Source organism: Lepus europaeus, chromosome 22 (assembly GCF_033115175.1).
Source record: "Lepus europaeus isolate LE1 chromosome 22, mLepTim1.pri, whole genome shotgun sequence".
NCBI classification, from domain to species: Eukaryota; Metazoa; Chordata; class Mammalia; order Lagomorpha; family Leporidae; genus Lepus; species Lepus europaeus.
In genome coordinates this window covers 30,141,474-30,153,076 of record NC_084848.1, presented here as the reverse complement: position 1 = coordinate 30,153,076, position 11,603 = coordinate 30,141,474, and the positions used below count along the sequence as shown (strand labels likewise).

The 11,603-nt window shown below is 55.8% G+C and overlaps 1 protein-coding gene across 1 annotated transcript; it reads left to right on the top strand.

Moving 5' to 3' along the window:
* The first annotated feature begins 1,084 nt into the window (after window positions 1–1,084).
* Window positions 1,085–2,969, top strand: LOC133751430 (serine/threonine-protein kinase MARK2-like). Its single transcript, XM_062181478.1, has 3 exons — window positions 1,085–2,177; window positions 2,277–2,570; window positions 2,659–2,969. Exons 1-3 carry the CDS (start codon window positions 1,085–1,087, stop codon window positions 2,967–2,969), a joined length of 1,698 nt encoding a protein of 565 aa, XP_062037462.1.
* The last annotated feature ends 8,634 nt before the right edge of the window (window positions 2,970–11,603 follow it).

Below are 11,603 nucleotides of genomic sequence, written 5' to 3'. Positions count from 1 at the left end.
GCCTTCTGGCCTCCAGGGTTTCTGCCGAGAAATCTGACGATGACTTAGGGGGAAAGGGTGACAAAGCCACCTTCCTCTGGGCTCTGGAGATGCGAACTGTGTACCTGGCGGTGTCATGGGCAACAGAATACGTGTTGAGTTCACCGAGGCCAGAGAGATTGTTCCATCATTCTGAGACCCATCACTCAGAGGGTAAAGGCAAAGGAGGGGATATACCAAGTGGAGACACTAGGAGGTCTTGAAAAGACACCACTTATCATCATATTTAAACCAGAAATGAGAAGGCCAGTGAAGCAATCCACAGGTTAGAGTTACTCACAAATTAAGTATCCATCCGGATCACCAAGCTAGGCCCAAAACTCTCCAGGTATCGTTTCTTTTTAATTGGAAGATTCTCGAGAAAAACCACTGTGGATGAACGACAGCTCCCATTGGTCAATGTCTTGCTCTGACTTCATAAGGCACCACTGTTAGGAAAGTCGTATTATGACACAGTCCCTGGCTGGGCTGGGATTGGTCCGTTTCTCGCTCTGACTTCATAAGGCGCCACTATGAGAGGTGAGCCCCCAAAAAGTATATATAGGCGCTGTGGGGCCTGGAGTTTCGTCCGCCTTACCCAGAGAGCACTCTTTTGTGATCTGTGTAACTAGGACCCATCTAACTAGCGTTTGCGCTCGTTGGTGTTGCTTGTGCTTTTTCTTGGTTGTTTGTTTCTGGGTCTGTTTGGTTTTTGCTTTTTCCCATTTTGTTTAGTTTGTTGTTTTCCTCCTCGTTGTTGTTTTGCCCATTTGGCCTTTTGTTGCAGTTTTCTTTCTTTGTGCTTCCCCCACTCTAGTCAGCTAGCCGCTCCGAAGTATCAGCAGTAGAGTATTTAGTGGCTTTTCCTGTTTGTTGTTTTCTGTTTTTTTGAGATAGTCTTGGGGCTTGGCCTCTAGAGTAGTGAGAGTAGCTGGTGCTGTGTCTTAGTCAGCCGGGTAGTCAGACCCCGTGGTCCCTTTGTGTTGTAGGTAGTGCAGTGAGGTGGTTAGCTAGCGTGTGTCGAGCTTGTTAGGGAGTCGAGAGAGCGTAGTTAGGTGCCCGCCACATGGAAGGCCCCTTGGACTTCCATCCTCCTCTGGATGGGTTCCGCTTTGTGGAGGTGATTGGCCGGGGCGGCTATGGCCTGGTGAAGCTGGCCCGGCACCTGGCGTCTGGCAAGTACGTGGCCGTGAAGATCCTCCTGCGAGACGGCTCTCCCAGCAGCCCGCTGTCCGCGCAGGGGGAAGCGGCCATCCTGAGGAGCCTGCGGCACGACAACATCGTGCGGCTGCTGGAGGAGCGGCACGCCGGGAAGCACCTGTTCCTGGTCATGGAGCTGGCGACCAGGGGCTCGCTCCAGAGCTACGTCTTTGAGCAGGGCGGCCTGGCCGAGGACGAGGCCAGGGCCCTGTTCGGCCAGGCGCTGGCCGCCGTGAGCTACTGCCATGGCCAGCGCGTGGCGCACCGGGACCTCAAGCTGGGCAACCTGCTGCTGGACGCGCACCTCCACATCAAGCTGGCGGACTTCGGGCTGAGCCTGTGGCTGGAGCAGGGCACGCTGGTAAGGGGCTTCTGGGGGACCCCCGAGTACTGCGCCCCCGAGGTGTTCCTCGGGGAGGCCTACGACCCATTTCAGGCTGACGTGTGGAGCCTGGGGGTGGTGCTGTTTGCCATGCTGGATGCCACGCTGCCCTTCCACGGCAAGGACACGGACAAGCTGCAGGACAGGGTGCTGTGCGGCTGCTATGTGTTGCCGCGTGCTGTCAGCTCGGCCCTGCAGGAGCTGCTGGCGTGGCTGCTCACCGTCGACGCCTTGGGGAGGCCCAGTGCGGAGGACGCCAGGACCCACTGGTGGTTCAGCCCCGACCAAGAAGCCACCCAGGAGGACAAGGAGGACGCGGTCACCCTGCTGCAGCCCCTGGGCGTTCCCCGGGACCCAGAGGCCAGGGACTACCTGGAGGGCCTCGGCCTGCTTCCAGGCACAGGGACCGAGGGACCACCAGGCCCTCAGCCCCACGGCCCCGCGTCCCAGCCCAAGTCCTCGCAGAGCGGCGAGCGCCACCCCAGAGAGGACGCCGGCTTGTCTCTGATGTCAGTGTCCTGTGACAGCATGGCCGTCGACGTTTCCTCCGCACAAAGCGACTCCTCCAAGGCCTCCAGTGAGTATTATCCTCTGCTTCCCAGCCCCTGCTGACTCGGGGGCTCCAGGAGCTTAGGCCAAGGCCCCCAAGGTGACCCCTAATTGACTCTCCTACCAGGCCAGCCCCAGCAGGAGTGGAGCCCAGCAGCCAGCACAGCCCCTGACTCCTCCAAAGCCTCCAGTGAGTCTTGTCCTCTCCCTCCCACACCTGCTACCTCGGGGCCTTCAGGAGCTGAGCCCAAGGCCTCCGGAGGTGACCCCATTCTTGACTCTCTCCTACCAGGCCAGCCACAGCAGGAGTGGAGCCCAGCTCCCAGCGCCGCCCCTGAGGCAGCCTCCACGGCGTCGTCATCCAGCCCCAGTGCCGAGAGCCCTGCTCCCAGCGCAGCCCCCGACTCCTCCGAGACCCCCAGTGAGTCTTGCCCTCCCCCTGCATCGGGGCCTCCAGGAGCTGAGCCCAAACCACCATGGTGACCCCACTCTTGACTCTCTGCTACCAGGCCAGCCACAGCAGGAGTGGAGCCCAGCTCCCAGTGCAGCCCCTGAGCCAGCCTCCAAGGCGTTGTCCACCAGCCCCAGTGCTGGGAACCGTGGGAACCTCGCAGAGCCAGAAGCCACCTCAGCAGCCCGTGAGCCCGATGGGACTAGGACCACAGCCACCGCTGACACCACAGCCAGCACCCAGGACAAGAGGCAGGGCCGGCGCGGGGTCGGCAGGAGGATCCTCCGCTTCCTGCTGAGGGCGTGCTGCATCCTGCCATCCCGAGGGAGCGGCCCTGGCCTCCGCGGCGGCAGAGTGGTCCCCAAGTAGCCTCGCTCGGCCCCAGTCACCAGGAGCAATCTGCAGGCCGAGCTGACTGAACATTTTTCTTTTCTTGAGCATTTGCAAATGCTGCTCATGAATAAAATTCACCTTTGAGCGTGGCTTTGGTCCCGTGTGATGTGTGGGTCCCTGTGTGCACCTTGGGGAGCTGATGGAGGTGTCAGGTGGGTGGCTCTCACGGAAAGACAAATGCTGGGTGATCTCACTTGTGCAGGGATCACAGAAGGGGTGACCTCATAGAAGTAGAGCATAGAGTGACACATCCCAGCGGCTGGGCCGGGGAAAGCGGGGGGGGGGGGGTTAGGGGGAGAGTCTCAGCATCCACATGGCACAGGCACACGAGGGTCAGGGTCTGAGGTCTCTGGCACAGCAGGGAGGTCCCAGTCCACAAGCTGTGCATTGCAACAGAGCTGTCAGTGTCCGTATCCAACATCTCCTGCATCCTCAAGAGAGAGCACAACCCCATTCCCCTGAGGGCCATGCACTTGGCCCCATGGGGTACAAGATCCACTGGCTCTGCAGTCCAACAGCTCCAGGTGGAGCCGTGAAGGACGTCCACGCTGCTGTGTGCCCGGCCTGCCCAAGGGGAGGCCCAACCTCAGCAGAGGACGCAGGACGGGACCTGGTTGTTAGCTCAGGAGGCCCCTGGCAGCAGCCAGGCCTTGCAAGTTCCCAGGGAGCTGAAAGAAAGGCTTGAGACCTACTGGAGAGGACAGGACCCTCTGCCCCACTTGGGGACACTGGAGGATGGGACCTCCCCCGCCCCTGGTCATCCTCACGTCCACATTTCTGGGGAAGGTAGGCTGTGTTTGGTGAAGGAGCTTTCTTCCAGATCTGAGGTTACATGGATACTCCGTGCACAGAACTGGGCTGCGTGGGCTCCAGCAGGTGCTCACGTCACACATGCAGTGTCTCTGTGTTGCTCCATGGGGAAGTGACTCAGAGTTATCAAGGTCACCCCGATGAGTGACCAGTGCTTCATGGCTGTCCTGAGTGACAGGGCTCTGAGTCGTGTGCAGGCCAGAGAGGAGACCCTGTGACCCCCGACCTGCACGTTCCCTGGGTCCCACTGTTAGAAGGTCTGTGGGAACCCCAGGTCCTGTCAGCGAGTGTGCGTCCTGCCCCAGGGCCACTGCACAATGAGAATAGCGCAGGGACCAGGCCCTGTATGGGTCACAGAGGTGGCCTGGGCAAGGCCCCCAGGAGGCGCGGGTTGTTGACTGCACTGCTGAGCTCCTGACAGGGCCCTATCCCATGTCTGCAGCCTCTCCACGCTGGCATTTCAGCTTTGGGAGCTATGGAAGGAGCAGTCCCTCTGGGAGGCTTGGTCTGGCTCCCAGCCTTAGGCTTGTCTCCAGCCTGGGGATCAGGAGGGCGATGGATGGCAACAACAGCATAGCAGAGGGCTGGCGGGCTGGCGGGCAGGGGGCTTGCGAATCAGGACAGGATCCAGGGTCCCGGTGACCCGGATTCCCACAGGAAGCATGAGGCTGTGGTTGGGGAAGGGTCTCGGTCGTCCAGCAGCCCAGGCTTTCCTGTGCAGGGACCAAAGTGGTCATGGGCAGGGCTGCCCCAGGGCCTCCCGGTCAGCTGAGCTTGTCCTTGACCCTGAGAGCAGGGCTGGGCAGGGTGGCAGGCCTGTTGCCCCGTGTGGCCCCAGTGTGGGTTTGCTTTATGCCCATCAGTCTCGTGTGAGGACGCCCAGCACTGCTGCCCTTCAAATCCCTGCCAGGCTCCATCCGCTTTGGGGCGGGACTCGACTCCTGCAGGGACATTTGGGACCTTCCCGCACCTGTCCCCGCCAGACCTTCCCTGCCTGCACTTGGAGCCGTGATGTTTGGTGTTTGCCGCAGACACTGGGCCGCCTCTGGGGCTGTCCAATTGCTTTTTCCTCCCTGGGCTGCTCACAGGCCGGCTTCACCAAGGCACGATCTGCGAGATCCATCAAAACGCACGAGACCCAGTGTGTGCCGACCACTGTGCCTGGCCAGTTTGGTCTTTCTGTGACAGCCAGCCGCCCGTCACCTCCATCAGCTCCCCAAGGTGCACACAGGGACCCAAACATCACACGGGACCAAAGCCACGCTCAAAGGTGAATTTTATTCATGAGCAGCATTTGCAAATGCTCAAGAAAAGACAAGCGTTCAGCCAGCTCGGCCTGCGGATTGCTCCTGGTGACTGGGCCCGAGCGAGGCTACTTGGGGACCACTCTGCCGCCGCGGAGGCCAGGGCCGCTCCCTTGGGACGGCAGGATGCAGCACGCCCTCAGCAGGAAGCGGAGGATCCTCCTGCCGACCCCGCGCCGGCCTTGCCTCTTGTCCTGGGTGCTGGCTGTGGTGTCAGCGGTGGCTGTGGTTCTAGTCCCATTGGGCTCACGGGCTGCTGAGGCGTCTTCTGGCTCTGCGATGTCCCCAAAGCTCTTGGCACTGGGGCTGGAGGACGACGCCTTCTGGCTGGCTCGGGGGCTGCGCTGGGAGCTGGGCTCCACTCCTGCTGTGGCTGGCCTGGTAGCAGAGAAGCAAGAGTGGGGTCCCCACAGTCACATCGTCGCATGGCCGTAGCCAGTGACTGCTATTAGGGTTTGTGTGTGGCTGCTGAGACAAAGATATGCAAACCATAGTGACTTAAACAAAGGAAATCTATTCTTGTCTCCTGAGTGTAAGCCTTGGGTTAGTGGAAGACCAGGGATTCTCACATTCTACTTGCTGCTCGGCCACTCCCTAGGATGTGATTTTTTTTTTTTTAAGAGAGGGAGAAATCTCTCTCTTTTTTTTAAGAGAGCTAGAGGTAGGCCAGGCCAAAGCCAAGAGCCAGAATCTTCTTCCAGGTCTCCCATGTGGGTGGCAGGAGCCCAGACACTGGGGCTGTCTCCTGCTGCTTTGTCAGGCCATTCGCAGGGAGCTGGATCGGAAGTGGAGCAGCCAGGACACCAACCGGTGCCCATATGGGATGGCGGCATAGCAGGTGGTGGCTTTACCCGCTGTGCCACGCCTTTGACTCCGTGGGATGTGGGTCTCATATCCATAGTCCAGAGATCTCCCTACCATGTTTCTGGATCTGCGTTGGGCCAGCAGGAAAGGGAGAAGCCGGAGGGAAGGGACTGCCCTGACTGTTCAGCGCAGCAACAGGGCCGTGCGCACATGCTCCGCTCCCCTCATAAGTGCCCACACACATCTGCTGGTGTAGCCCATCCAGCCACCAGGGAGGGGGGAAATGCAGTCTCTATCCTGGGTGGCAGGTGCCCAGCTACAAAGTGGGGACTCAAGGTGTGCAAGAATAGGGAGCTGCTGTCTGAGGGGGAACAGCCAGCAGCCCCTGTGCTCTCAGAGCCAGGAGGAACGGGACTCGACCCCCTGTCTGAGCAGAGGAGAGGGAGGGGCAGGCAGCAAGGAGAACCCCAGCAACACACATGGCGGAAGCTGACTGCATGGGCGTGAAGGCTGGCAGGACCTGGGGAAGACCCCACTCTCTCCTTGCTGCAAATCCTCTCCATTTCTAGAAAGCAACACTTAGGGACAAGAAACTAGCACACAGCACGACACCTACGAGGAGGGAGAACTCTGACGGCATTGGCTAGGATGGCTCTCAGGGAGAAACTATGGTGCTTACTTGGAGATTCTCTGGAGGAGTTGTGGGAGGCGCTTGGGAGCAAGGATTGGCAGGACTCTGAGAAAGAGAAGCGGTGCCCGGGTGGAAAGCACCCAGGCACCACACCGTGGAGGACAAAGGAGAGTCAGGTCGTGTGCGGGGCTGCAGAAGCCGAGTTGATGGGATGCTTGGAACAAGATGCCAGCCTTCCACTTTACATTATCTGGGTTCTGTAATGAGCTCTCTCCTGCAGATCTCCAGTGGAATCTGCCCGTGTGTGTGTGTGTGTGTTTCACGTCTGGGTCACTTCAGCCCAGAGTAGGGCAGCATGGGGAGGTGACGATGGATGTGTCTGTTGAACAGATTCGGCAACAGTAGGACTGAAGCAGAGGTGGTGAGAAACCAAACCCGACTCCCTGTGGGCAGACACGGGCTCCGAGGCAAGGGTAATGGCCCACATTGTCTGAATGGGCTCTGTCTTCTCCCTCCTGCTGAGCTCAAAGCTTTGAATTGACATCAGCATCTATGAGCTGGACTCTACTGTGCTCGCCTTGGCCTTCCTGGCCATGCACACAGCAGCATCCTCTCAGAGGTGTGCAAACCTCTCTCCTCGAGTCCAGGGCACTGTCAAGAGTGCCTGAAGTCTCTGAGGAGCTTGGTGTCCAGCTGCTAGGGTTCCAGGGCCTCTGCACCCTCCACAAGGCGCAGCTCTGAAGCCAGACCAGAACATGAAGCCCCTGGTGGGGATGGCATCAGGACACCTGCCTGGCACAAGGGAGACCCTGTGTGGGCAGAGGTGAGACATGGGGAGGAGACAGAAGGGGGAGGCAGGGTCAAGAACACCAGGAGGAGAAAGGGGGGTGACAGAGGGAGGGGACTTCCTGGGGTCTCTCCCCTTGCCCCTGACTGCTGGGAGCCGAGCATGGGTGTCAGCTCTGGGGAAAGCCCATGGGCTGAGGCTGGGTGAGGAGGAAACAGACAGATTGTTAGCAGAGCAGGAAGCGAGATGCGATGCAAGGGGACCCAACTCGAGGACAGTGCTTATTCTGGGACATGACAACCGATGATAAGAATGTTGTGACTACAAGCTGGGCTGCCACGTGCCAGCAGGCCCAGGGCACAGGCATTGTCACAGGTGTTCTGGTCTGGGGAGGCAAGTCTGGAACTGGGCTCCTGGGGTGGGAGCTGTGAGTGTGCAGGTGGGTGCAGCTGGAATACCACAGATGGGCAATGGCGAGGTGAGCTGGAGAAAATGGGCAGTCCGTGAATTCACACACGTATTCAGTAGGTACTGAAAGATTCCTCATTTGCCATGCACTTTGTCAGTGGGGGACTGGATTTGTGCAAAGAGCTGACACACTTTGAGCACTATACAGACAGAAATTGTTCAATGAGGGGAGTGGGCAGAGTGCCACCGTAGGGCGAGGTAGGGACTGTAGCAAACTGGAGAGTGGACACCAGTCTGGGGAACATACTAATCCCAGCACCTGTCAGCTGTTACTAGGAGAAAGTGCTGGGGAAGTATTGCCAACTTTTTTGTTTCTTTTCTAGAAAAACAAGATAATTGTTGTTTTATGTGAAATTTGAATTTTAAAAAGATTTATTTATTTATTTGAGAGAGAGAGAGAGACAGAGAGAAAGGTCTTCCAACCATTGGTTCACTCCCCAAATGGCCACAATGGCTGGAGCTGGGCCAAACAGAGGACTTGGGCCATCTTCTACTGCTTTCCCAGGCCATAGCAGAGAGCTGGATCCGAAGTGCAGTAGCCAGGACTCGAACTGTCACCCATCTGGGAGGCCGGCACAGCACCAGCCTCCATATGTTGTCTTAGAGAGGATCTCTTTCCACTTCTCATGGTAGAACATAGTTTTTTCTTCAGTCTTCATCTGAATGGTGTATATTGACAACATAGTATTAGATGGAACATAGGAAATGATCAAAACGTGCATGTGTTCCGTTATACACTTAATTACAAGACAGACTATGGAAGAGATGTGTGGGTTGTGATCAGTCAGGCAAGTGCTGACTTGTTAGTATAGTGGGGGGAGGGTTTGCTCACCCAGTGATTTCACAGATAATTCTCTGGTTTTTTGAAAGATTTATTTATTTGAAATACAGAGTTAAAGAGAAGGAGAGACAGATCGTCCCTCCACGGATCCACTCCCACAAGATGGCCACAATGACCTGGCTGGGGTAGGCCGAAGCCAATAGCTGCTTCTGGGTCTCCCACATGGGTGCAGGGCCCAAGTACAGATAATTCCTGAAGACAAGGGAAACCGACTTAAGTGAGAACAGACATGCCCTCTTGATTAAATCACTCGTTAGGCCTTTAAGCCGCCACTTGATGTTTTACTTAATAACAGCCCGAGCTGTGTCCATGCAGACACCAGCGTCCCAGACACTTTGCTGTTTCCGCTCCAGGATCCCAGTGGCACAACTGGAAGCACAGGCACTTGATCCTAAAGGTTACCGCCTCTCCACAGTTAGAGAAAACACACTGGTTCATGAATCACATCTCTGTGCGTGAGTTGTATCCATCTTGCAGCCAGAAAGTCCAAGGCCAGTAGACAGGAAATGTGGGCTCCATAAAACCCCTTCCTTAAAGTACAGTTCGCTTAGATTCTTGTTTTCTCCTGAAACACAAGGATTCTGCAGACCTGTAGCGAATTCATTGGATCCTGAAGATACATTTTCCCCGAGGTGGAGGGGAGGGGGCTGAAAGGCGTAGTGGTGGCTGTTCCTGGGGATTCAGTCGGCCCATGTTACACCAAAGTACTTACTCCCCCCTTCCTATGTGCTTATCAGAGACACCAAATATAATGAAATTTCAGGCTTGGAGAAACAGTTCAGCAAAGGATCCCTTGACGGTGCTGTCATTTCTCCAGGTGGACAGTAGCAGCAAGGGGCCAGAGCTGGCTCTGTCTTGAAGACTTTGAGAAGACCTTCCCGTTTCAGCACTCAGTCAGCCAGCAAAAGGGAGAGGTCGTCCTTTGTTCCCAGGGTCCTTTGTGCTTCCTAGAATATTGTATGGACAGACAAACAACAGGCCTGGGTAGAATTCGCCAAGCCTCTGGTCCCGTCTGGAAGCAATGCCTTGACCTGTTCTTCATCAGAGAGAGTCAGCGTCCCAGGACGGCACTGAACATAGGCAGGTCCCTCGTAGCACCTCTTGTTGGCAATGGATTAACTCACACGCCATCACCACCCTCAGCTGTCTACAGTTAACAGTACAGCATGCCACAGGTGTCAGTGGTAGCCACACACCACAGTGCAGCGTAAATGTGAACGAGATGCCTTTGTTTAGGCACAGCGCAGGTGTGTCTCACTTTGTGCATCTGTAATACTAAGCAGCATTTCCTTAAATAATGAATTCTGTAATAGGAATGGACTTGAAAGGTTTACTGTTGCAAGAGAGTGAAACCCAACCCAAAAGTTGAAGAAACTGGAAACTCACACCACCAAATGGAAGGAAGACTGCGCTCTGGGGATTGGTTTATCCGTGTTATTCTGCGTCTGTAATGTTTTCCTCTGCCCTCTGAGATGGTCTGGACCTCATTCCCGGGTGCATCCTGGTCAGAAAGAAGAGCTGCTTCCTGTTGCCTCTCTCAAGGGAAGAATTTTCCAGAAGTCTCTGCATACCTCTTGTATCTCATTAATAAAAGTTGAACATACACAGGTCTTTGCCTTGTCCCTGTGTCCTGACATCCTAATCACTGGCCATGGAGACACTGGCCCTGAAAGGTCCAGACCTGGCCAGAGCCCATGGCCCATTCCATTGTGTGTGGTGGCTGCGTGATGCATACAAAGGAACTGGCCAGGGGGTCTATTAAGATCTGTAGGTAGGAGCCAGTGCTGTGGCATAGCAGATAAAGCCGCCCCCTGCAGTGCCGGCATCCCCTATGGGCACTGGTTTGGGACCTGGCTGCTCCACTTCCCATGCAGCTCTCTGCTATGCTCTGGGAAAGCAGTAGAAGACGGCCCAAGTGCTTGGGACCCTGCAGCTGCATGGGAGACCCAGAAGAGGCTCCTGGCTCCTGGCTACTGACTGGCATGGCTCTGGCCATTGCAGCCAACTGGGGAATGAACCAGCGAATCGAAGACTCACTCTCTCTCTCTCTCTCTCTCTCTTGCTACCTTTCCTCTCTCACTGTAACTCTGACTTTCAAATAAGTAAATAAATCTTATATAAAAATATAAAGATCTGTTGGTAACTTAACAGAACTTGAGCATTTTCAACAAATAAAGATTCAGGCCACCTAAGAAATTTTTAAGTAAGTTATTTAAAAATAATTGTAGGGTGTATCTGAAGTAGACCTGGAATACCGTCATCAGGACTGAGGTGGAGAGTGTTGGTTCTGGAGCACAGCGGGTTAAGCCATCACTCGCAATGCTGACACACCATATCAGTTGGAATATCATTGTCTCTGTGTCAGTTTGCCTTTCAAATAAATGTTTTGAGAAAACCAGATGGGAAGTCTGCATTGTGTCCTAGTGGGTAAAGCCTCCACCTACAGTGCCAGCACCCCATATGGGTACCAGGTTGATCTCTGGCTGCTCCGTTTCTGATCCAGCTCCCTGCTAATGGCCTGGAAAAGCAGTGGAAGATGGCCCAGGTGCTTGGGCCCCTGCACCCATGGGGGAGATCCTGATAAAGCTCCTGGCTTCAGTGTGGCCCAGCCCTGGCGATCAGAGCCATCTGGGAGTGATCCAGCAGATGAAAGATCTCTTTCTGTCTCTCCCTCTCTGGAACACTGCTCGTCAAGTACATTAATTTTAAAAAGGAAAAGCCAGGTGGACGTGGATCCAGATGTTTACTCTCTCTCGGGCTGCATTACGTTTCTCATGACAATTCTGTTTTTCCCCACTTTAACGTTTTTGTTTCCTGAATACCTGGAGAGAAGTTCCCCAGTGAAACCAGCTGAGTCTGTGAGTCTCTGTGGGAGAAGGCTGTGAGTCATGGACGCAGGTCCTCCAAGGTCGGTTCCCATTGCCTTCGTCCTTTGTAGTCGGTGTCAGGAAGTCCTTTTAGCCTG

Coding starts and splice junctions, on each gene's coding strand:
- LOC133751430 (XM_062181478.1), top strand. CDS start 1,085: ATGGAAGGCCCCTTGGACTTCCATCCTCCTCTGGATGGGTTCCGCTTT. Junction 2,178..2,276: donor CGACTCCTCCAAGGCCTCCA/GTGAGTATTATC, acceptor CTCTCCTACCAG/GCCAGCCCCAGCAGGAGTGG. Junction 2,571..2,658: donor CGACTCCTCCGAGACCCCCA/GTGAGTCTTGCC, acceptor CTCTGCTACCAG/GCCAGCCACAGCAGGAGTGG.